Source organism: Cupressus sempervirens, chromosome 5, assembly GCF_028749045.1.
Source record: "Cupressus sempervirens isolate cs-2001-9-10 chromosome 5, ASM2874904v1, whole genome shotgun sequence".
Classification (NCBI taxonomy): domain Eukaryota; kingdom Viridiplantae; phylum Streptophyta; class Pinopsida; order Cupressales; family Cupressaceae; genus Cupressus; species Cupressus sempervirens.
The window spans coordinates 182830138-182855160 of NC_143122.1; the positions used below are offsets into that span (position 1 = coordinate 182830138).

The 25023-nt window shown below is 35.2% G+C and overlaps 1 protein-coding gene across 1 annotated transcript in view; it reads right to left on the reverse strand.

Moving 5' to 3' along the window:
• The window catches only part of LOC149555020 (SET domain-containing protein), a 76098-nt gene that overhangs the window by 36442 nt on the left and 14633 nt on the right, over positions 1-25023 (reverse strand). Inside the window, exons 2-3 of the mRNA XM_089829047.1 lie at positions 15937-16035; positions 14795-14893 (exon numbers count right to left, since the gene is read on the reverse strand). Of these exons, the coding sequence (XP_089685173.1) occupies positions 14795-14893; positions 15937-16035 (198 nt within the window). The remainder of the gene's footprint in view (positions 1-14794; positions 14894-15936; positions 16036-25023) is intronic.

The window sequence follows — 25023 nt, forward strand, 5'->3', positions numbered from 1 at the left end:
CTTGATGTCAGTGCACATACCATAACTGAGAAGAATATCATGTGAATTGATGTTCTCAAGTATTTCCTTTAATATCACAAGCTAGGTGACATCTCTTGTATAAGGAAAATATATTGAATTATATATGTGTGCGCTTTGTACTCCCTAGCAAAGAGGAAGTGTTAAAGTATGTAGCTTTGATTATACAAATCTCAGTGATCAACCATATGGGAATACATATATGTGTTTATATACATCAATATGTTATTCATACCGATACATATATACATACATATCCCCATTGAATTGTATTTAATAGATATCATTGTCAATAAACCGATGATCACATATATCATATATGTTCATCTGAGATCATGGCTCAGTTGATATCAAAACATATTCTTATCCTTGATTGATCGATATCGATCTGCAATATTACATTATCGGGCTATGAGTGGATCGACCCTATTATGGTCGTGAGTACATGTTTAGACTATGTGTCAAGTCTGACTAATATTGATCGGGCCTCTTAATGAATCACCGAACAGGTGTTACCATGAATGGTCATGCCTCCATTCGGAGACATGCCCATTCACCATCATCTTCCAATTATATTTATACTCGATCAGCCCCATATCGCCAATCATCGAAATCAATAAATGTAAGGCATGTCTGTAATATTACAAGCATTCAAATTATAGATTACTTCATACATAATCGAGAAGCATGAATATAGAATTACAAGAAATTATGATCAAATACATTTGAAGTTTTGAACCTGCACGAGAAATCAAATATTAGTCAATTCTAGCCTGTAGAATCTGATATAAACTTAATAATTTTACATCCTCGAACTAGCTTCACAGGTTGTATCTCCATGTCGTATTCCTAAATGATGGCCATCCACTTTCCTCTTCTCTCTCCTAACTTATTCTACATTAACAATGTCTTTACTGCTACGTTAAGAACTATGGCGTACACCTTGCTCCTCACAATGTAATGTTGAATTTTCTTTACTACTTTCACCAAAGCCTGGGTTTGTTTTTCCAAATTTGGGTACCTCAATTCTGTTATCTTTCAGTGGTGAACTCATGAACGTAATAGGATTCTCATCTTTCTCTTTTGATCTATGGATGAGGATAGTTGACAAGTGTGTTTTCAAGCAAATGAATATATGTAAGATGGTTTAGTATAATCCAAGCTAACTGAAATAGGGCATCCACAATTACTTGCTTGATCTCTTTGAATGCTCGCTTCACTACAGGTGTCCAATCTATCATTGCTCCTTTCTTCGTGTCATTGAGTGGCTTGACTGTTTCAGCAAATCCCATTATGAACTTCCTAATGAAGTCGATCTTGTCAAAGAATGCTTTTAATTCCTTCTGACTAGATGGTAATCCTATCTTTGAAATGGCTTCAATATGCTTTGGGTTAATCAAGATCCCACACAAAGAAATCACATGTCCTAACAATTATCCGTCAGTAGATGCGAACATGCATTTCTTCAAATTCAATGGAATTCCATATCTTCTATGTTTCCAAAAAATTCTTCTCAAATCACTTATATGATCTTCCTTGCGTGTAGAAAACATAATAAGATCGTCCATGTATATGATAATGCACTGTCTAACCAAGTCTCTAAAAGCATATGTCATTTGCGTATAGAAAACACGGTAAGATTGTCCATGTACATGATAGTGCACTTTCTAACCAAGTCTCTAAAAGCGTACACCATGGCCCTTTGAAAAATAGCTCTAGCATTGATCCAACCAAAAGGCATTCTTCATTAGGCAAACATGCCCCACTTGGCTATAAATGCAATTTTCAATCCATCTTCTACCAACACCTAGTTACACCCGAAAGAGCCATCAAGAAATGAAATCAACTGAGACTCATTCATCACTTGTATTACTTCATCCAGTGACAGAACTGGATAATTATCCTTTTCTAAAGCTTTGCCAAGATTCTAAAATCGACGCATAATCTTATTCCTCCATTCTTCTTTCTAACAAGAACTTGGTTGGCGACCCACGTCAAGTGTCTAACAAGAAAAAAATTCCTTGTACAAAGCAGATGCTTCACCTCGTGATGTATCAGGGGTTCCAACAAAGGATTTATCATCTTTGTCTCTACCAGAAGGGTTTAGCGTCTAGCCTCAACGGAATTGTGTGTGATGAGGGAGGTATCATATGTCTTCAAATCTTCATATCCCTAGGCGATTAATTGAGGAGTTCCCTCAAAAGTTTCAGCATATCTTCTTTCTTTGTAGGAGTACAAACTTTCCTAATAAAGAAACTTTGACATTCTCCTTTGTTCCTCAATTCACTTTTTCGCATTTCCCTCCTTGAGTTGTCTAATACTTAAGGGCACTCCATTTATCTGAATCAAAATTTCTTTCTAGCTCTATCATCCCCTTGGGAATGGTATTTATTCTTGAATTTATAATTTCATCAATCTTAAACTATGCTTGTTGTTCACCTTCATCAATGACTTGAGCCTAAAAAACCCTCGAACATGTCAGAAAGTCGAGAATGTGCTTATCATCTTCAAAAACTTGAAAATTTGTAATGTTGTCAAGAACTGATGGCACTAAAGGCCACTCAATTGTGCATTCCTTTACACCGCCCATGGCCAATGGTTCTAATTAACTTGCAAATTGAGCCAATGAGTTCACTACAAGTTCTCTCGTCTGATATATTATCTTAATGTTCGAAGCATTAAGGCTTTCAATTAACTCACATACTTTGTTACGATAGCAACCCGGCCTCTTATCATGACATGTATACAGTTTTCAAACTTGGCCAACCACTATGTTCAAATCTCCACACACATGCAAGATCTTGGCACCCTTTTGGATAGCAAGTAGCGATCCAATAACTAGTGACTCATATTTAGCAAAATTGTTTGTACATGGGAACTATAATTTGTAAGCTGCGAAATAGGTTTTTCTGGTCAAGCTAATAAGTTCAACATCAGCTGAACTTCCTTTCTTCGACTTGGATATGTCAAAAGATAGTGTCCATGCTTGATTATGTACATCGGATGACTCAACTCTTGATTCTTCAATTCCTATATTATGCTTCTCTTCTAAATTTTGCTTTTCATATTGTTTGCCTTCTTCATGGTGTGGCTCTAGAATTGCCACTTGAGTTGGACTTTCAAAATTTATGATTTCTTCAATATTTCCCACTACTGATGCTCGTGGGACCATCTTTAATACTTGTGCAATTGCAGCTTTGCACATTGCACATGATATTCCCGAGTGAAAGGCATTATGGATTCTACACCAATTGGGTAACAGTAAATTCTGAATATGAGCATCTTTACCTAATTCAACCTCTTGCTTAACACTTTTTAGGACAAAGTTCCTATAATTTCCAAGCATTCCTTCATTTAGTGGTGGTTCTGAATTATTGTCAACAGATGTCTCAACGAACTTGGGAATCACTTCAGGTCATCCTCCATGATTACAACCTTGTAACGTCAAAATTTCTCCTATTTTGGGAACATACAATCCAAAACTTGTTTCCATGAAGAGGATCTCATTGTCTTCTCTCTACTCAGTTATCAACAATCAAAGCCTACGCGTGCTTTCTATCCTTATCTAATTTGGGATTCCTTTCCACTAGAGCAATGTGTGTGAAGAGCCAATGCAATGTATCTGTTTTGTTTCCAGAATATTCGAAACAGTTATATTGATGCAACTCTAAGCTTGTGGATCTAACACCAGTTGCATATGAATATTACTAAACTCTCCCACAACTAGAACTTCTACCTTATCTAACTCGATGACCTCTTATCTGTCCGCAATAAGATTAATCCCAACTTTCTACATATGTCCAAAGGCATCACATTATTAGACGCACCAAAATCAATTAAGCAATTATGCAACATTTTCCCAAAAGTTCTAATTGATACAAGAAAAGGGGTAGACTCCTCTTTTCCTTGATAGAAGACCACCAGCTTATATGCTCTCAGATTGAATTCTTCATTATTTTGCAAAGTGTCACTTTCATTCTACACAGTGCTTGTTTCTTGTTCTACTAAAGCAATAGTATCTCTTATTGGTTCTTGTGCTAGAGGCACAAGATCATTTTGCGAGATCCCTTCATTAGGTCCAATTCTTTGATCATTAGGAGATTTTTTCACCATTCCAAAAAAAACTTAAAGGATTTTGAGGAACCTCAAGTGCATTTGGCACCACATCCTCAACAATATTGGTATTCTATGTAAAATTGGATTGATGAATGTTTGGGGCACGTCTGGTGGATGTGATGCACCTTGCAAAATGATCTTTGGAGCAGCATCATTTAGACTTCCAACAATGCATCTTTAATTTCTAAAATTTTAAACAAATCATATAACGGTAAACTCACTTTGATTTTCTTGAATTCCTCCATTACGTAAGAGCTCATCTTCTTCCATTCCTCTCTAGATGGAGTTTCTTTCTGTCTTTGTTCTAAATATTATTTTTGTCTTTGTTCTGGACTTTCTTTCTATCTGTGTTCTCCTCGTATGGTAGATTGCATGCTCAATCACTCTCTTTGATTTTGCAAAGCATTTATCATAGATGACTATCCTCTTTATCCTTATGAATTAGCAACAAGTTGTTAGTCAGGTTAGTTTCTCAAAGGACGAGTATTACTCGCATTGGGATGTGGAGGAGTTGTAAAATTGTTCAGAGGAGTTAACGTTGTCAACGACTCATGATTCCTATAATTCCTTTCATATGTCTTTGTCTGAGCATTACAAGATGTCGGTTGAAAAGCTTGAACCTCGCTTGTACCTTCCACTTAGGACATTGTTGTAGAGTGGAGGGAAGAAAAACCCATCCTTATGCAATGATTCATTTAGGGGAAAAAAGGGAAGGTCGATTCTCTGGTGAAACTTGATATCTTGGCACAACCACGGGACCAATCACCAAAGCAGGTGGAAACTTCTAATTAGTTTGTATTGGCATATAATTTTGAGAACTAGGACAAAGAAACTTGAAGTCATCAAAGACCAATGGTTGGTTGTTTCTCTGTAACATCTCGATTTCTCGGGTCTTATTTAACAACTAACATCTCCAAGAAATACAGTTATTACTTCAATTTCATAGGAAGATAGTTATAATAGTCATGTTCACGTGAAAGAGATTTGCCGTTAAAAACAGTTAAACAAAATTTCTTAGCTTAAAACATCATCAATGAATTTACTATAGAAAATAAAATCCACATACCATGGAATTCGAACCAAGAAATCATTGTAGGGATGCTTCTGCAACCACCCAAGTTTGTCCACGTATACCACTATAACAATATCAAACAACAAATACCATCCAATACCGCTATATCGAAATTAAATGACAATTACCATTAAATACCACTATATAAAATTTGGGCATCTCATACCATTGTATCAATTAGGACATCAATTACCATTGGATCATTTAGGGCTTCTGATACCACTGTATCAATTAGGGCTTCCAATACCACTGATTCAATTAGGGCTTCTGGTACCACTGATTCAATTAGGGTTTCCGATACCACTGTATCATTTAGGGTTCCAGATACCATTGAATCAAATTAGGGCTTCAGATACCAATGTATCATTCCTTTCCTTTTGACTACTTTAATTGTGGCAATAGCTCAAGATTAGAAAATATGCTCATATTCGATATTCATATAAATGAAAAACAATTCATAAATCTATCTCTAAAATCCAAGTGTAAAATAACTGTAACGATGAATTAAATTAATCTTACCTTCTTGCATTTACATCATAAAAGTGATAATACCTGTTTTCGACAAACAATTGAATGTATAGCTTATCTTTGTCTGATGTACGTCCGACAACTTGGGGAGAGGTGAAACATTGTCAGGGGCTTAACCACCCAACCTCGGACCTTAACTTATTCCCCACACGATCTCTAACAAGCAAGGCCCTCCCTACCCGGAATTGAACTTGGAACATCTGTCATCTGCTGAGCATCCTGGTATTTAAACGCACCACTAGACTTGACAGTAGGAGTTACAATAACAGGACCATGCATGAGCTATTAAATAATTCATATTAAAAATGATAAACATTGTTATGTCATAACTGATACTATTTCCATGTTTTTGCAGATTCCTTTCTCTCACCTCTTCACCCTTTTCCTTGGCTACATAGCCGGGTGAGTCCCAGGTGTTCAGAATTCTCAGAACAACCAGTTCTGTCAATTATACAAGAAGATTACATGCATCCAACATTCACATTCTATGATTGAAAAAGATATTCTTAAAGAATGCATAATTCTAATCTCCATTGGCATAATGATCTATGTATCCATACTATGATTACCCGGCTATCACTTGCCATGAACAAGGCAAAATTAGAAAGAGAATCAAATCTACAGTATCAACAATATATCAACATAAGCGATAAATGTATATACATATTGTGATTATTTGTAATGGTTGGGTCAACATATACCTTGTTATGAAAAGAACTTGTTAATATTCAACATTACCCACAACGTATCTTTGGCTGTATTTCATTTGTTGAAGTCTATGATTCTACCAGAATGAACTTGCTGCACTTAGAGACTAGGAGTCAGGTGACTTCAACAGCAATCACAGATGCTTGATTACATTGAGTCAAATTGAAATCATGGGTCAAAGACTTTAAAAAAATATTAGTAATATCAACCCGATGAGATGACAATGAGTCGTTCCTATATTGTGTTGTCAAAGTTTGCGATGGATTCAACTATGCAAATAATATTTGAAGTACCACATATGCAAAATATATTCTAAATTTCACACAGAATGAATCACTGGAGAAGAAATCAGGAGCAGCTTAGAATCAAGAGTACAAAAAATGTTAATGGTTATCACAGTAGCATGACCTGTACGTAGTTAAGTCTACAAACCAAGGCGATGTGCAGTCAAAGATGGTAGTCAATCCAAACCTCGGCAGCAGTCTACACGTGAGTCTATACAAATGAAATATCATTTTCGAATGCAAGGATATCTAGCATAAAATGTTGTGGTCGTGATGCACATTATGCTGAACAAAGACTGGTAGAAGAGTGCCTCGTTTTGTGGAAGAAAAAGACATATTGCAAAGAAGGAACATAACACATTGGCCTTCCCCTGTTGAAAATGCAAAAAATTTCATAGTTATGAAATCTGCTCACACACGACACATAGAAAAGAAAGAAGGTCAAGAATTGTTAAAGAAAACTGATCCTAAAAAAAAGTAGTCAGGTGAATAAAAAGGATAGATATATCCGTCCGCCTCCCTCACAACTTCCATTAAACGAGCAAGCTGTGACTTCTTGGCTTCCATCGGTTGCAAAGAAAGAAATCCACTAGAATTCAAGCATTAATTCGATTTGAAAAGAAGCAAAATAAGGAGGGAAAAGAATTGAGGAGTTCAAAAGTTATAGACTTTATTTTATTATTATAATACGTCCTTATCTACGTCCACATAAGTCTATTAATGAGGTTACATCATTAGATTATATTATTATAATTTATTGCTGCCATTTCATTTTTATATTTATGTGATCGTATTTAAGTGTTTATTATAATGATAAGATAAAAATTAATAAACAATCTCTAAAGGTATGTATTATATTTTAATTTAAATTATTTTATGTTTTTATTATATTGTTTCCTTAATAGCTCATGCGGGTCCCACAAATGTATCCTGTTTCAAGTCGCTAGATCCTCAACTCATTTGCCCAGTGATGGCGATGCTCCTATGGCTAATTCCTTTCTGACAATGCTTCATGCTCCTGTGCCTAATTCCTTTCTGACAATGCTTCTAGCCCTTCAACATGTTTCCTGCAAGGAAGTTCTTCGTAGTTTAATTATATTATCATAATAAATTATTTAATCATAATTAATCACAACGGTTAACCATCTTCTCAATTCCATGAATTCGTGACGAATGATCGACTACCTTGTTATCTTCATTTTGAAATTATAATGACTAACTATCTTACCATTTCTCAAGATTATAACCAAATTAACTATCAACTGACTTCATGTGAACCTCAACGGCTATATTTTAATTTAGGTCAAAAATTGGGATGTAACAATCTCAATGTTGGTACTAGCTCATACCCCATTATTGGAGGGTTCTCAAGCATCATAGTGTTTCTTTGTTCTTCTTTGAAAATATCAGAGGCCCTTTGAAATTCTTGACACTGTAACTGAGAATGTTGATTAGTTTTGTGCAACCTACACCAACCAAACAATGTCACCTATGCTAAGAAACTTTATCAGCTGGTTAGTTTTCAGCAACTAAAGGATTGTCCAATGGAGAGGGTACACCACCATTATTTGGATGTGTTTCATGATCTTCTCTAATGTTCTTGAGTGTTACGATATCTAGAATTATTCTCTTGATTAAAACTGATTATTATTCCTTTATCCAGGATTATTGTCTTGATGCCCCTAACTATATCCTTGATGATTTACATAATGCGCTAGAGAATTTCCTTGATATCCTCAATTATTACCTTGATGTGACTGATAATTCCTCGGTGAATTTTATAACTAGTTATTTGGATTCTTGAGGTCGGTAATCTCGGTGGACAACTTTTTCACATATTCCATCAAATCTTTCATCTCGTCACATTATTCTTGAGTCCTTGTCAAAGAGGTTGCATTCTACAATTCACGGATTATACAGACATTTCCTAAGGTATAGGAGCTCTCAAATGTAGTATCAATTGATTAGAAGGAATGAGAATGGGGCTGAAAGAAAGAGTGTAGTTCAACATTCCTTGATTTGATCTGCAAGCATTCCCAAAGTAACCAAGTGCTCCAGTAGCAGTTCCAAGCAATTGTAAACTAACTCTCTTGATTTCAGCATATGCTTGAATCAAGTTGGTAGTGTTGGACTAACTGCCAACATTCCCCTTCGAGATTCGTGACATGGCTTAACTGCCTTCTGTGTTCTATAAGTCTAGTGGTTGTATCGGGCATTAAGAGGTCGATCTTTTGGTGCAATGACAACTCTAGCTTGTAACAAGTGGTATCAAAGCTTGGTCATAGGTTCGAATCTCCTTAGGTAACGCTGAGGGAGGGATTGTTGGACTAACCACCAACATTCCCCTTTGGGATTCATGACATGACTTAACCGCCTCCTATGTTCTATAAGTCTAGTGGTCGTATCGGGCATTAAGAGGTCGGTCTTTTGGTGCAATGGCAACTCTAGCTTGTAACAAATAGGAGACAGATGGATTATCTGAACGAATATGGAAGTGAAACAATCCAAGGTTGCATAGTAAACAGGTCTTACTACATTGTCACCTATGCGGAAAGGATCGCACAATCTTGAATAAACTCTTTGGACTTTGTCAAAAGCATCGATTGGCTCACATTCTTGTCTCCTTATCTCAATGAATTGCCTATACAATTCGACAAGGGTATTAGGCAATCCAAACTTCCCTAGGAATGTATCATTCAATTCTTGCCATGTCTATATTGAATTCGTGGGCAAATTGATATACTAGTTAAATGCCTCCCCACCTAGTGAATAGGGAAATAGTCTCCAAGCAATATCCTCTTCTTCAACATTTTTATTTGAAAGGATGTCCTCAAAAATCTTAATGTATTCATTAGTGATGTGGTTAACATCATTCACAATGAATTTGCAACAAAAGTGTTCAGGATTCTTTGGCATATTATGGTAAGCAACAAATGTTGCAAAAGGTATTGCATACTACAAATGCCATTGTTGGAACTTGTTGAGTAGTTGTCGGTGGAACGACTTGTATAGGTATTTGTATTATCAACTATTAAATTTGGGTAGCTCCTTCTTGAACTCCTTGAGGAGATCCTTGTTGAGCGTGAGTGTTTCCTCATGCTTGACATTGCAGTGGCTGAGTTTGAAACAATCTTGTATGATCGACTACACTTGTTGTATTATGACTTGTAGATGTTTCCTTCTTGCCTTGCCTAGGCCTTGGATCAAAATTGGCTCTTGTAATTCCTTTGCTCCTAGGGTGGATCTTAGGATTCTTTGGTGTACCTCAAGCGAGAATGAATTAATACACTCTAGTATGTGAAATCTTCTTGATATTAATAATATTGTACTAAGGCCTTCCTAGTGTCAGTTTCTGTTAATGTGTGTTTTATGGCTCAAGAAACAATAGAACAAAATACCAAAGTATCTTATCCTCTTCTTGATCAAAAGTGCTAAGATTACAACAAATTGCACACCAGACTCCAAGGTTCCTTTCATGTCAAGTCTTGACAGTGGATAAGCTCAATAGTTGATGTGATTAGTTGAATATCACAAGGGGCCTTACGTTTGCTTTATTCAAATTGATTTTAGATCATACTAGATGGGAGCTATTGAAAGATATTGCAATTGGATACTCTTTTAGGTTTTTACGAAATATGCGGAAAGCAAAGAGGAAATGATTTTAATCTGCTCCTAAGGCTAATGATAACAAGTAACACTATGATGGATGTAACTCCAGAATAACAGAGCTCTGCTTTACCAAGTTAAACTACAATTACGCACGAACAAGTGCAATCTTCAAGAGTTTGTGCAAATAATTTTCATACCACCACAAAAATTATCAGAATGAACAATGCTCATGAATGACAAAAGTTGAGCATACACAGATGTGGGATTTAGGCTAAATTTGCAAAACTTACAGTCAGTAAACCATCTAAGTATAAACCAAAGGAATTCAACAAGACACCATCATATTTTTCATTGCAATCTAAACAATTTAATCTCAATGAGGGAATTATGAAACTAAGCAAGCACCAAGACACGTCAAATAATCACCAAACTTCAATGAAAATTCTATTGCCTCAATAGCTATTGGCTACAATCTCAAAGTTTCGTTGCTTTACAAATGAAGTGAGGCTTCCATATAGGCCCTTGGATACAATAGGTGGCTTGGATCAAAACAATAACTGATGGCCTAGATTTTGCCACCTCGGTCCATCATATCTTGTATGTTGCACCAACATGTAGATGACACAGGAGCTCATATAAATATTTCTTGACTGCTCCAGATCCATTAACTAGTATCCAAGTTGTCACCATCAGTCCAACCCAATCCACACACTTGTGCTCCTCGTCTACCTTCTCGACAAGTACTACATCCAAATCTCAAAATAGATAGGATTGTGGCAAGCCAAAAAAAATGCTTAACATCAGAACAAAATCGCTATACTATTGGTGAATATCCATCGACACTAGCTCCTTAGGCAATTTGGTGAAGCGGGACTTATTCTTCTTTATCTATTTATCATTTACGATAGTCTCATACTACTGAGTCCCAAAGGTGTAGACTTTGTTTGCTTGTTCCTTCGTCTTCAATAATAACTTTTGGTATGAAAGGATTCCAAATGCTTCTAAAACATCTGGTGGAAAAAGATTTGCAATGATATTTCCCTCTAAATCGTTGATTGTTTCTATCTCTAGAATTATAATGTTGCATATTACATGATCAACTCAGCATGCCCAAAAGCAAGAGGGATTCCAGTTGTAGCTACAATTTCATTGCTTATGATCTAGGTGGCCAAAATGTGTTGGCTAACAATCTTTATACCCAAACATTTTCCTGTGAGACATTCAAGTCCAGGCATCCGAGGTTGGTATCTCCAATTTTTGACCATTTTAAAACAATCTTGGATTCCAGATAGAATCCTCTCTGTTCATTTTTTATCAATTGTCTTCTAGTTACACTTGTTCCTCTCAGTTTTGTCATCTCACCTTCCTGCAAAACAAATAACAAATTTACGTAATGTGAAAAAAACACAGTTTCTCCAAAAAAAAATGGAAATTTGTAGAATTTATCCACTTTTTCCAGAAAATGATTTTCTCTTTCTCCTCCAAAACTTTGCTTTTTCACAAATTTTCAAATTTACTGAAAAAATTCACAATTTCTTCTAAATTTCCCACCCAAAAAATTTTTTACATTTGCCCAAGACAAGCTTTTTCAAATTTCACTAGAATCTTTGGATCTCCTTCTCAAGAAATTTCATGCTCTTCAAAACCTTTTTGCAAATGTACTAGAACCTCAAATCTTTCTTCTCAACTTGCTCTTCAAACATGTGTATGAAAATAAAATAAGAGAGGATCTCTTATATAAGCTTCCAACCCTCAAAAGCTGCTTTAAAAATTGTAGCCTAAAATTATCAGTTGCATTTACTTGCTTCTCAAGTTTCCAATTTTGAAGAGATTCTCTGCTACTTGTCTCAGTTTTTCTCATACTTTTTACTAGTTGCCAAATTGATCCCTTTAACTTCCCCATAAAATTATATCCATTTGATTTTTCAATTTTCCAATTTTTGATTGCATTTTTTTCAATTTTTTGTTTTTCAATTTTCAAATTGGAAAATAATTCCTCCAAAATCCAAAAAAAATGTAATTTATAACATTTCCAAACTTCTTCCACAATGATTTACCCAATTTTCATCAATTTAACCCTTTTGCAATTTTTTGAAAAATCTATTAATTAAATATCAAATAAAATCAATATTTAATCAAATTTAGCTTTAAATCCAAAAAAATTATTGTATCCAAATTTTCACCCTTCTCCAAATCAATATTCAATTATCTTCAATATATTCCAAAATTGCTTTCAAATTTGCCATTTTACTTGACTTGTCTCAATTTTTAAGAATTTATGTTATTAAATATTAAATATAAAATTTAATACTTAGCTAATTTTACAATTTGATTAAAAAAGGGATTATTTTTTATGCTTGTTACTTGAGTCAAATTTATTCACGAGCACAAAACCTACCACCTTCATTTCCTCTTCTCACAAATTGCCCCTTTCACGTACGAACATTTTGAACGTATGAGGAAATTCTTGCTTTCCCTCTCAAATTCCTTAACTAATGTATTTTTGCACAAAGTGTATACTGTCTAATCCAAGGAGATCTTTTAATTAAAGAAAATTCTTAAAAACTTTATTATCTTAGTGCAATACAGTACACATGGGCCCCCCTACATTTCTTTAATGATACATTCGCAGAATTATGTTTTTATCACTAATAAACTTATCCCTTCCACTATGGACTTCTATTCACGTTCTTTCCTTTTTTTACGATTTGGCTCCAAAGGTGTTGGAGAGTGTTTTGGGCAAGGTAGAGGATTTTCTTTTTAAACAAATTTCCCTCACCACGTGAGCTTTGCAAGGTGTGACAGATTTTCTTAACGTTCCAATTTTCCTTTACTTTGGTAGATTTGTGCTCAAGTGCATTTTCAAGTAGCTTATGGTTTTTTATTTTGGAGAATTTTGTAACTAAAGAACATTTATTTTAGACTAACTCTCTGCCTCTTGTAAGTTAAGCTCCCACAGTAAGCCTCGAGTCATAGGCTTTAATAACTTGAATGCCTTCACGTTCTTTTATCATTTTTCTTTCTTTCTCTGTTGCATTTAAGAGGAAATTAGGACAGGATTTTATGAAGATCTTCCCTTTTGGGCGCATGCAATTCATGTCGAATATCTTTTTACGTTATTCAAAATACCATTGTCCGCCAAATTATGGCACCATGGGGACATTTGGGCATCTTACACATACACTTCAGAATTTGACTCGTCTCTGCTACTCCCAGACATGACATGCTTCGAAATTGGAACCCTAAAATGGGGAGTCAAACCTTAACTCAGAGCTAAAATTACCGCTTCCCAAACAGAACAAGAGGAACCTAGGAGACTGCCACTAAAGCTACCGAGATGAAGCAAAACAAAAAGGGGCAAGCGAGAAAAGGTAGGGGTCACATCATTGTTGGGTGTTGTGTGATTAGGTCACAAAATAATCCTGTTCTGATTTCTCAGTTCCTTTTTCTCCTTGATGCTTGATCATTTGATGTTCCCAAGGAAATGATCACGCTTTAATGTCTTAATGGCTAAAGAGTCACCACCTTTCACCATCGGTGCTCTTGGAAGGGCTACAATACTTCATCTCTAATTGCTACCAATGACAAGGTCTTAATCTAAACAATCAAATTATTTTGCTAGCATATTGGTGCCACCTTTTAAATCGCCTAGATTAAAATTTAAGGGATGTGATCATGTAATATAAAAGCTGTGATATGGTACTTGGTATGGGTATGACAACTTATAAGCACAAACATATTTTTATTCATCTATGGAACAGAAACTACCCTTGGAAGATCCAAATTTATTAATGTCAATAAACAAGCATGATGCAGAGGATGAAACCTCTTGTAGTGGGCTGCTGCATTTAAATAGCAGTCAACAAAAACCAATGATGGGAGTACAAATATGGAACTCAACCACTGAACCTAAACATATACTGAAGCTTTTAGCCTTTTATTAAATAACTTATTAGATTAACATCTACAACTTAGAAGATACTTATTACCAACACTAACCGATTCACTCACATGTACATTTCCTAATGTAGTTTAGGCTAAAATTGAGGCTGTGTTGTCAAATAATTTAGATTATACTAAAAAGGGATTCAATGCAAGTTATGACATATGACTTACACCTTGAACACTACGAACTCAGATCTTCTTCCAGATCATAGCATTTTAACAGGTTGTTCTCCCACCTAAGGGGGAAAAACTCTCTATTCAGCAAAGAGAACCAAAATAACATATATTATTGTCAGACACTGTCAAAACCATCCAACTCCAGCATCAAATTTTATGTTGTTCTTGGATGGGCTTGCATAGAAATTTTTTACTAATTCTCAGTTAATTTACACAAATTGAACCTTCACTAATTTTGTGTCTAACTCGAAGCAGGAGCATCAAAAGATATCTTTTACAGTTAAATAGAAACTTTAAAAACAGAATCAACAACATAATTGTCACTTGTATCTCTCACCTGTAAACTTCGATCCATATATGATGTCATGGGGTGATCACATCGCTCACAATAACAAACAAACCGATATTTCAACCATAAATCCTCCTGCCTTATCTCCTGCAACATTTTGCAATAATAAAGAATTCTGATCATTTAATTCTTTCTTCACTTTGGATTACATTCGATATTCACATGTATAGATTTATGACATGTACAGTGAAAATATAATTTCATCTCTCAATGACTCAAGGCTTGAGGCCATTCTTCTAAAAGCTAGTGCATGCAATTATCCTTAGACAAGCTTAAATAGAGTATTTGTGTATTATCTATGGCCAGGGTTTCTTATATATTTACTGCATGCATGAATTGATACAACAGCTAATTGCTAATATGTAAAGAGTAATCAATGTTTTTTAATCTATCAAAGAAAGAACACACATCACATTAAAATAAAGCAGAATTGGAGCTTAATGCTCAGGATGTTATGAAGAAGCAAAAATTCGGGAGAATTCTTTACCAAATGGAATAATATGAAGCCCTAAATCAACAAACTCTGGTCATAGTGGATCACAAAAAAGGCAGAAGAGTCCAAAATTGATCTATTCCATTCTGGAAGAACTGTCAAATAATTCTATGATTTATGCAAACTGCATGAAGTTGGTGTTCTTCAGGAGCAGATTTGCTAACCTGTCTCACACAAATTCAAGAAACATGTACAATAAATTGTAATTCACACATACACAAAAGGACTTGGGGAAAATCAAGACCAACTGATCAAATAGAGTAACATAATACAGCTTGCAGCAGTACACTGGCACATCCTACATTACAGTACCCTAAAGAACAAGCATCCTTTGTACCAATAGGGTCTAGTATAAAAGATGTGAACTTTAGATAAAAATATCCAGCACACAAGGAAAGTATCTCTTCTTTGGGATCTCTCATGATTGTCAGCCAATTTTTATAATAAAGCCACATAGAGTACAATCTAGCATACATAGAATATATTAATTTATTTGCACCATTGCTGCTAACTATTACCCAATAGTTCACTTTGGAAAACCAAATGCAACGGTAAATAGATAAATGAAATGAATTAAGAGAAGCAAAATTCTGAGGGAAAAAAAAAACAAAAAAGCTATTAAAAGATAGTACGGCACCTTGGGCTGCATCAGATCTGTATATGTGATGAAAATCTCCTCCCCCTTTGACACGCTTCTTATTGTTCGTAATACCATTCTTGGACCGTGAATCTTGATCTGTTGTTCAATAAAATCAAGGGCATAACTGAGCAAGATCACTCCCGAGTCCCTGAATAATTGTTGCAACCTTAGACAAGTTTTCATATGCAGAACTTTCAAAAACAAAAATAGTAGTAGAATATGAAACATAGGAACTTTGGAGCCCCGTCATTAGACACAAACTAATTGTGGCACTTCATCTATCATATGGGTGCAAGTGATGCTTCTCAAATCTCAAGGTTTAATCTGTAGCCAATAATTGAGTTAACTGAGACATTAGATTATAAAATAGACAAGAATCATTTCATATTCATGGTTTACTGGCAGGGTTTCCAAAAACTTTTAAGGTGCTAAAAAGCAATTACAATAGCAATATTTTGAAAATACAGAAATTGGAAACTGAGACAGGGGCAAAGTTAAACAACCAGTGATAAACACTTTGAATAATTCCATATATCCAGGAATGTGACAGTGTGCTGCGGACAAATTCATTTTCTAATATTGCAGGACAAATGAAGGTCCCCATGAAAACAGATATCATGCCTGGTAGATAAAGTCAACGGGATGGATCTTATGATAAGCAAATCCTTTTGAGGGTTCACTGAATCCATTATATATCAAGTGCCCACAAGTAAAGGGAAGGCATTATAAGTTAAAACCCAAAGTTATCATATTCAAACTGATATATAATATAAATTGAATAACAATGAAAAGATCAGTAATCTTATGTTTTAGTCTGGTGTATAGATTTTATAAATATTCATAAAAAGGCCACATAGAAATTGCTAATAAAATGTGTAAAAGTAATTAGTTTGTTTCTTTTTGAGAGTAAAAGCAATTTAAACTATTTGTTTTACTAGAATTAATCAAAGCAGGGAAAGCCAAGACAGCAAGTAGTTGAGCAGCGTTACTTGAGGATATATGCCCCCGGCTTTGAAACCCCTGTCCCTATGCTGAAATCAATCCACCATGTTGGATGGACCATATTGGATGGTGTAGCCTTTGGGCATTTTGTATGTTATTTTTTAATATCACATGCATATTGACAATGAGTTCTGAATTCTGAATGCATATTGCTATTGAGAATTGACAATTGAAATATTGTATGATAAGGTTCTACGATTGTTTAAATGGAATGCTTTATCCATGTTTTCATATGAATGTGTCATATCCCTGCCATAGCAAGTAACCTAGATATCAGAAAATAGTCTTATAAAAAAAAAAAGTCTCGACAATTTTTGACAAAGCATCGAACTGAAGGAAGTAAATGATGCCCAGAAATAAGAGAGGTCAATATAGTAAGCAGTAATGCCTAAGAAAGAAACAGCGAGAAGAGGTGATACTTAGGATAACACCAGTGACCCTACTAATAAAAGTTTCATTAAAAAATTCTTTCTCAAGAGGTGGTTTCTATTAAATTAACATTAATTACAACCACCATTGATTTAAATAAAAGGTAAAGATACAATGAAACTCATAAGAGAACACAACCATAGAAAGAGATGTGTCTTTCTCACGTCACAAAGGAAGAAATAAATATACTCAAGAATTGGCACAAGGTAGGGATGAAAAATAGGGAAGAAGAATATCAATCAGGACGGCAGGAAGCAGATTAGGCATTATTTATTAATAATGCACAACAGATTCTAGTTTATACTGTGGTCATTAGTATGAGTGCCTTATACATGATGATAGTACCATTTATATCTGCACAAATCTGACTGACAACACATTGTTGTTACAACTGCTTGACATAGCATAATAAATATTGTCTGTATCTGCTCATTACTGATTAGATGTTGTTGATAACTGATTTTTACATATACATAATACATGCCAAATATTGATTTCTTTATATGTACTGATAGTATCTTTAGGTCAGCCAGTGAGGGGTAATCTTCTAGGTCCACCACCTCATGGTATAAGACCAAAGTCCGGAGGGGCCAAAGGGATATGATGGGTACTTCCTTTCGTCTTAGAAAGGATGGACTTCCAAGGCACCTTATTGCGAATGCTCCTCATGCTGTCTATCATGGTAAGTGAACGCACTGAGTATGTCCACTCATGGGAAGTAGGAAAGAAGTGGCAAGATTGAGGGGAACAGTTATAGAACACCTCACTAGGTACTCCACCTCATATGGATGGCACAGGCCACATGAGGCTAAGAGGGATGATATTCATATAACTGTTCATGGGCCTAGGGTAGAGGATCTCTTGGACACCCTATCAAGTCACCCTATCTCAGCTCTTCTATGGTTGAGCCTTTTTGAATCTTAAACTGATTTAAACAATCTTGTGATAAGATCTATATTTCTAATGTATGCTTACTTCTAAATAAAGAGATCTAATTTATAAATGATCCCTAACTTGTTTGTAGGGTCTCAATAATAGTGAAAGGTATCTCTAACAATAATTTGTTTATAAAAAAATTGTGAGCAGGACAAAATTTGGGTATTAATAATTTGGGGATATTACAGAATGTGATATATATACACAAATTTCCCTATATTTTATATAGCCATCCCTAAGGTCTTTTTTTGGTCACATTGTCAGCAACTGTAGATAAGCTAGCTTAGATTCTGTCAATATTTTGGCCAATTCAGTTGCAGCTTTTTTGGTGATTTTGTTAAACCCGGGCTGTCATGATTGCATGATGATAATGAAGGATGAAAATGTTCACCTCAAAATTTCTCATAACATAAATTCAACTATCAATTACATGAAACAAAATACCCACAAACAACACTCAGATTAATTTTCTTCATTTCATACATGCCTAAATTCTCTTGAGCAGCCCCTCTTCTCAGCACAATGCCCTCCTCTTTCTTTTTCTACGCAGGGCTCTGCTTCTACACCCCCCACCTTCCTCTCTGGTTCGCTACCATTTATTTGTCTATATCTACACAGTCTTCTCTTCCTTGACTGTCACTTCCACCTCAATGCCCTCATTATTACACTGCCTCCTTTTATTCCTACATGTTTTTCCCTTAATAGATTTTTCTTTCTTATGTGTTTTTTACCCTTCCACTATCTACTTGGCTACTGACTTCTTAAATTCCTCCCATTTTGTTTCTTGGATGCTTGCCAAGTTTGGGGAAAATCGGCATTACACCTGCCATTTGTCAGAGCTTGTACAATTTGGCATTACATCTGCTACTAAATAAATATCCATATCCTGTTTCAATGCATCCACTCTGCCACGGACAGGCGGGACACTCCTGCATCAGATGGCCAACTCTAAAGCCTTTGCCAGAGTTTGGTATAATTTTATTTAGATGATCTTTCCTATCCTTAGTTGAAGACGAATATTTTGAGGTGAACTTGAATTAATGCCATTGCCATATAGCAACATCACTTCATAATTCTTAAGATAATTATATGATGCAATTGCAATTTTTGCAGAGCAGACTTAATTTTTAAATTTTTTTCACAGGTTAGCACCAAAGGTAATTTTAGAGCCCAAAAAAGCTAGTCAAATTACACTGTGACTCATCCTTAGTTTCCCATCACCCATGACAAAAACTAGTGAGGTGCTGAGTGTTGTATTTTTCAATTAGCACTACAACCCCGAATTAAAAGAGCACAGATATAGAGTTTCTTAATTGCCAATAAGATTGCTTCCAAAATATTCGCATCTATAGTGATGACTGCCTTATGGCCCTTTCAGCCATGAGTCATGACCTAGGAAAAAAGAGAAATCTCTTGTGATGATTGTGAGTCAAGTTCAAGTCTGACTGGACATGCTCCTTCAGTTAGTGGGTCAGAATTATTGTGAATTCGTGGTTTCAAAGCCTTGAACTTGGATGTGCTAATATGCCCAACCTATAACTGGCTTTAGGAAGTCCTTAAAAAATCCCTTGAGACCTGCTAAAGTGAAAATTTACTGGTTTCCTATCTTCCCCAGGGACGCATACCAGGCTTAAAACTAGGCGTTTTGGGGACGGGGACGTCCCCCAGCCGTCCCCAAAAAGTGAAAAAATGCAAAGGACGTCTCAGAAACTTGGGGGCGCCAGAGGGAAAAAAGGGAGACGGGTAAGGCTGGCCGTCCCCTTTTTTTGTTTGCATAAAATTTTAAAAAGTTCAACATAAAAAAATATTTTAAAGCCTCCAACTTGGTCGGCCAGGTTGGCCCCACCCCTCCAAATGCCCTAAAAGGCACTAGAGGCAGAATAGGAGCAGCAGGCTGCTTCATTTTTCTATGTTTATACATTGATACTTATTACTTTATGGCAGCCCTCTACCCTTTGGGCCTATAGCTTTGGGCATATTTTGATTTTGATTTTCAGATTTATCATGTTTATAACTTTATCATTATGACATTATGATATTGACAATTGTTAATGTTCAATGTTTAGTGTTCACTGATATTGATATGCATTTTGACAATTGGGTACTAAAATCGGATATTATTTCCTAGATGGCATTCAAATGTTGTATGTTATGGTTCTATAATGTTTAACTGACATGCTCATATGAATGACATGTATATTTGCAAATTTCAATGTATATTTTAAAATTTCCCTATATATATAGCCATCCCCGTTTGCCATCCCCCCCCATCCCCAAAATCACCAAAAAAATTTGCCGTCCCGGAAACCCGTCCCGCCGTCCCCCGCCCTCCCCGTACCGGAAACTCGAGGTAATATAGCTGGTTCAAGGTTCCACAATTCATATTACTAAAGAAACTTTTCTGCCAAAATTGTGTATACAGTATCATAGGATCAATGTTTCAAACTAAATTTGGTGGTCCATTATCAGGAATGTTTCAAGGTTATTGACTGGAAAATGTGCACTGGGGATAATAACATTTGGGAATGTTTAAACTTTAAAAGGCATTTTCTCTAAAATACATAAAGAATGTTATGAGACCTCATTACCACAAAGTGTGATCAGAGACTATTGCTGGTATTCAATTCTCTATGGAACTTTTCCCTGAAATTTTATATGTGAGATCAAATAAAATTAATTCTTTTTTATGAGGAGATTAGTTTTGAAACCATTTCCATTTCCAAAGGTTGTTTGGTGGACAATTTCTCTGTCAGTTTTCAAAATCTATATCATAATCCTTTTTGATAATTGTGAGGCTGTGTTTACGTACATTTCTGTAATTAATAATAAAATGCTGTTCATCCTTTTCCCATGGTATTTCCCCAGTTGGGGTTTTCCACGTAAATTTGTGTTGTACATTTTTATATTGTTATTTTACTTATTTTGAGCAATGTTTTAGGTATTTGGCCGCACAAAATATTTAGGTTGTCTTGGTGCTGTTATTTCTTCTTGGCAACTGGCATCGGAGACTGTTAAGCCTCTGTTGCAGATTTGGTGGGTATAAGTTTTATCTGCAGGTTATTCAATGGAATCAATGATAAGTATTGAAAAGCTTGCAGGGGAAAACTTTAACATATGGAGGTTGAAAATGGAAGATATACTCACCCTCAAAGATCTACAGTTGCAGATTCAGGAAAAATCATAGAAGCCACAAAATATGAGTGATGAAGATTGGGACAAGTTAGATCAAAAGACAATTGCTACTATTTGGCAATCTTTGGCAGACATGGTATACTTCTTTGTTTCACATGAAAAGACAGCTGCGTCATTATGGAAAAAGCTTCATGACTTATATGAATGAGATTTATCAGTCAATATATTATTTTTGATGAAAAGATTATTTCATCTCAAAATGAGGGAAGGAAGTTCAGTGGCTGAACACTTAAATTTGTTGCACATAGTGTTGAATCAACTGACTTCATTGAAGATTGTTTTCGATGATGTGATTCGAGCTCTTCTACTCTTAAGTTCTATGCCTGATAGTTCGCAAAAATTAGTTGTCACCATAAGTAATGCAGCACCAGAAGGTAAATTATCTTTTAAAGATGTTATTCAACAGTTTATTGAATGAATAAATGCGTAGGACATCTATGGGAGAGGAAATGACAAATACGGAGGCAACAGTTTATTGAATGAATAGATGTGCAGGACATCTATGGGAGAGGAAATGACAAATATGGAGGCATTAACCCTGACTGATCGAGGAATACATATAGAAATAACTCCAAGAGATTGATTTCTAGACGCACGTCAAAGTCAAGGTGTGGAAGAATTACCTACTATCATTGTAAAAAGCTTGGCCATATTAAAAAACCATTGTTGGAAATTAAAGGAGGAACAAAAGGAGCAAAGGTAGCCAACACTAATGAGGAAACTACAATTGTTCTGTCAGAAGGAGAGATATTAACTACTGTACCTTATAAGGATGTATGTCTTTCTACTCCTAATTATGATAGTGATTAAATTTTAGATTCTGGAGCATCCTATCATGTTACACCAAGAAAAGAACATTTTATTTCTTATAGATCTGCTTATATGGCTAAAGTTCACTTGGGTGTGTTGTGGGGTTTTCACACCATCGCGCCATTGCAAATAGGGACCCCCTCTTTTTGCTTTAGCAAGTAGCTGTCGTCTTAGGTGGTTTTAGTGGGCAACATTTCAAGTCTTCAAGTTAAGGGTGAGTTTGACCAATTTTGGCCTGCTAGGAACTAATATTTGTCCCGGGTTTGTGCAAGGGTTTTGATGTCCTTTTGAGGTATTTTCATAGCCTAAGTCCTAGTAGAAGGGTAGAGTTTTAGTCTAAGTAAGAAAGGTTTCCATGCTTGGGAGATGGGAGAAGGATTGTGAGCAAATTTGGAAAGTGGTGGAAGTCCTCTCACTAGGATTTCCAAAAGTTATAATTTCTCCCTAAAATCTCAAGATTTCTCTTTGGGATAAATAGATGTGGTGCAAACTTGGTTGTGAGGGATCCTTACAAAGCCATACTAATTAATGCAATGTTAAAATGATGAAGAGAAGGAAGAATGTTAATTTTTCTAAGGATAACTGCTGCAATTACAAACTTGGTGGAAATCCTTGGACCAAAGGATTCCCACCATGAAAATCCTCTCCTTAGGACTTCCACCCTTCTCCTCATCGGCTCAAAATTGATCCTAAATCTGCTAAGGCATGACAACTTGAAGATGAATAGCATGAGGGATATGACAAGGCAAGTTTAGGGATTCTAAGTGGTAAAAATCATGTCTGGTGGAAATCCTCTCTCCTTAGGGGTCACCACATTGATCCTTTCAAGCTCAAAATTTCACCATCCTTCCAAGGCACTCAAATCTGGTCTAAGATATGAACTCAACATCATGAATAATAATGAAGCAAGAAATTGTCAAGGAGAGGTTGAAATGGGATAAGTTTTGGTAATGGCATTTCAAGGAAACCATGTTTGGTGGAAATCCTCTAGCAAGAGGATTCCCGCTGCATTAATCCTTTCAAATCTAAATTTCCCCCTTTTTCACTTTGCACCGAAGTGGATTTCAAGCAAGTGTTAGAAGTGAGGAATGTTGAGTTGAAGTGAAATTGATTGCCAACAATGAAGTTGTGGAAAGATGTATGGCAGTGAAGTGCTAAGTTAACTTGGTGGAAATCCTTTGAGCTTAGTAATTCCACCTACGGATTCCTCCCCCGCCAAGAATTCCACCCCCTCCATTTTTTCAAATTCTAAACAAGAATCAGAGATGAAGCACGCCACTTGAGAAGAAATTTAATGATAACAAGAGAAAGGTTCAAAATAATTGAAGCAAACATATAAATCATGTTTGGTGGAAATCCTCTCTCCAAAAGATTTGCACCACATTAATCCTCTCAAACCAAAACTTTCCCCCCATTTTACTTTATGCCAAAATTGACTCTGAGCAAGTGTTCTGAGCAAGTGTTAGAGGTGAAGAATGATTAGTTGAGATGAAATCAATTGATAATAAGGGAACTGTTGGAAATTGTTAAGGGGAAGCTAAATCAAGTTTGCTGGAAATCATTTGACCAAATGATTCCCACCACAATAATCCTCCCAACTTGGAATTTTCCCCTTTCCCTTTAGCCTTATTTTACTCATGCAAAATGAAAAACAACTTAAATGGATAGATTGGAGAGTTGTAGAAGAAAGGAATTTTAAAGCTAAGTGACTGAAATTTGGGATGAATTTTTAAGTCATGCTTTGTGGAAATTATTTGACTAGAGGATTCCCACGGTGGAAATCCTCTTGGCCTTAGGATTCCCACTAAATAACTTTTTCTTCCAAGCCTCTAACCCAAGACGTGAATTATAAGGAGCAAACTTCTCTATTTTGGCAGTGAATTCTCCTTGGATTGGAGGCAATTTTCTCCATGGCAGCAACAGATCAACATAATGAAAATAGAACTTCTTGAAGGGCAATATTTCTACGGCATATTAAGGATGAAAAAACCAATTTATTTTCCAGATTTTGTCATTGCTTCAATCAAAGATAAGGATGGGAGAACCAAATCTGGGTATATAGTATCATGAAATTCATTTATTTTTCCAGATTTTTATGTTAAAATTTACAAAGAGAGATCTTAAACTTGAGAAAATCCAATTTGCCTTGTTGATTTTACGATTGCTGCAAATGTAATAGCATTGCCTATAATGTATGTGTTTTTCAAAGGCAGCAATCTCTCTCTTATTTATATAGTGGATGATGATAAGTAACATGGATCGTTTCTGAAAATGTGATTGTATTGTCGTTGTTATAGATATGTTCTAAATGCAGATCCCAATCTCTTATAAATATAAAAGTAGGAGACATGTCTCTATAATTAATCATTATTAGTTAATATATATTAACAATATAAATCACAATATAACATATGTATTGTATATAATATATATGTATAATATTATATATATATATATATATATATATATATATATATATATATATAAGATAATATATATTTATATTATTATATATATAATATAATATATTTATATATGTGTGTGTGTGTGTAGTGTAATATATATATCAACATTGCATATCATTGTAGCTATAATTTTAACACTCCCTCTTACCTAGGCAGTATAAATAGATCTCATAATAATAATCTATTTAAAAAATCATATTTATCCATATCATATAATGAAATGTGAGTGAGTAAAAATTTAAACATTTAA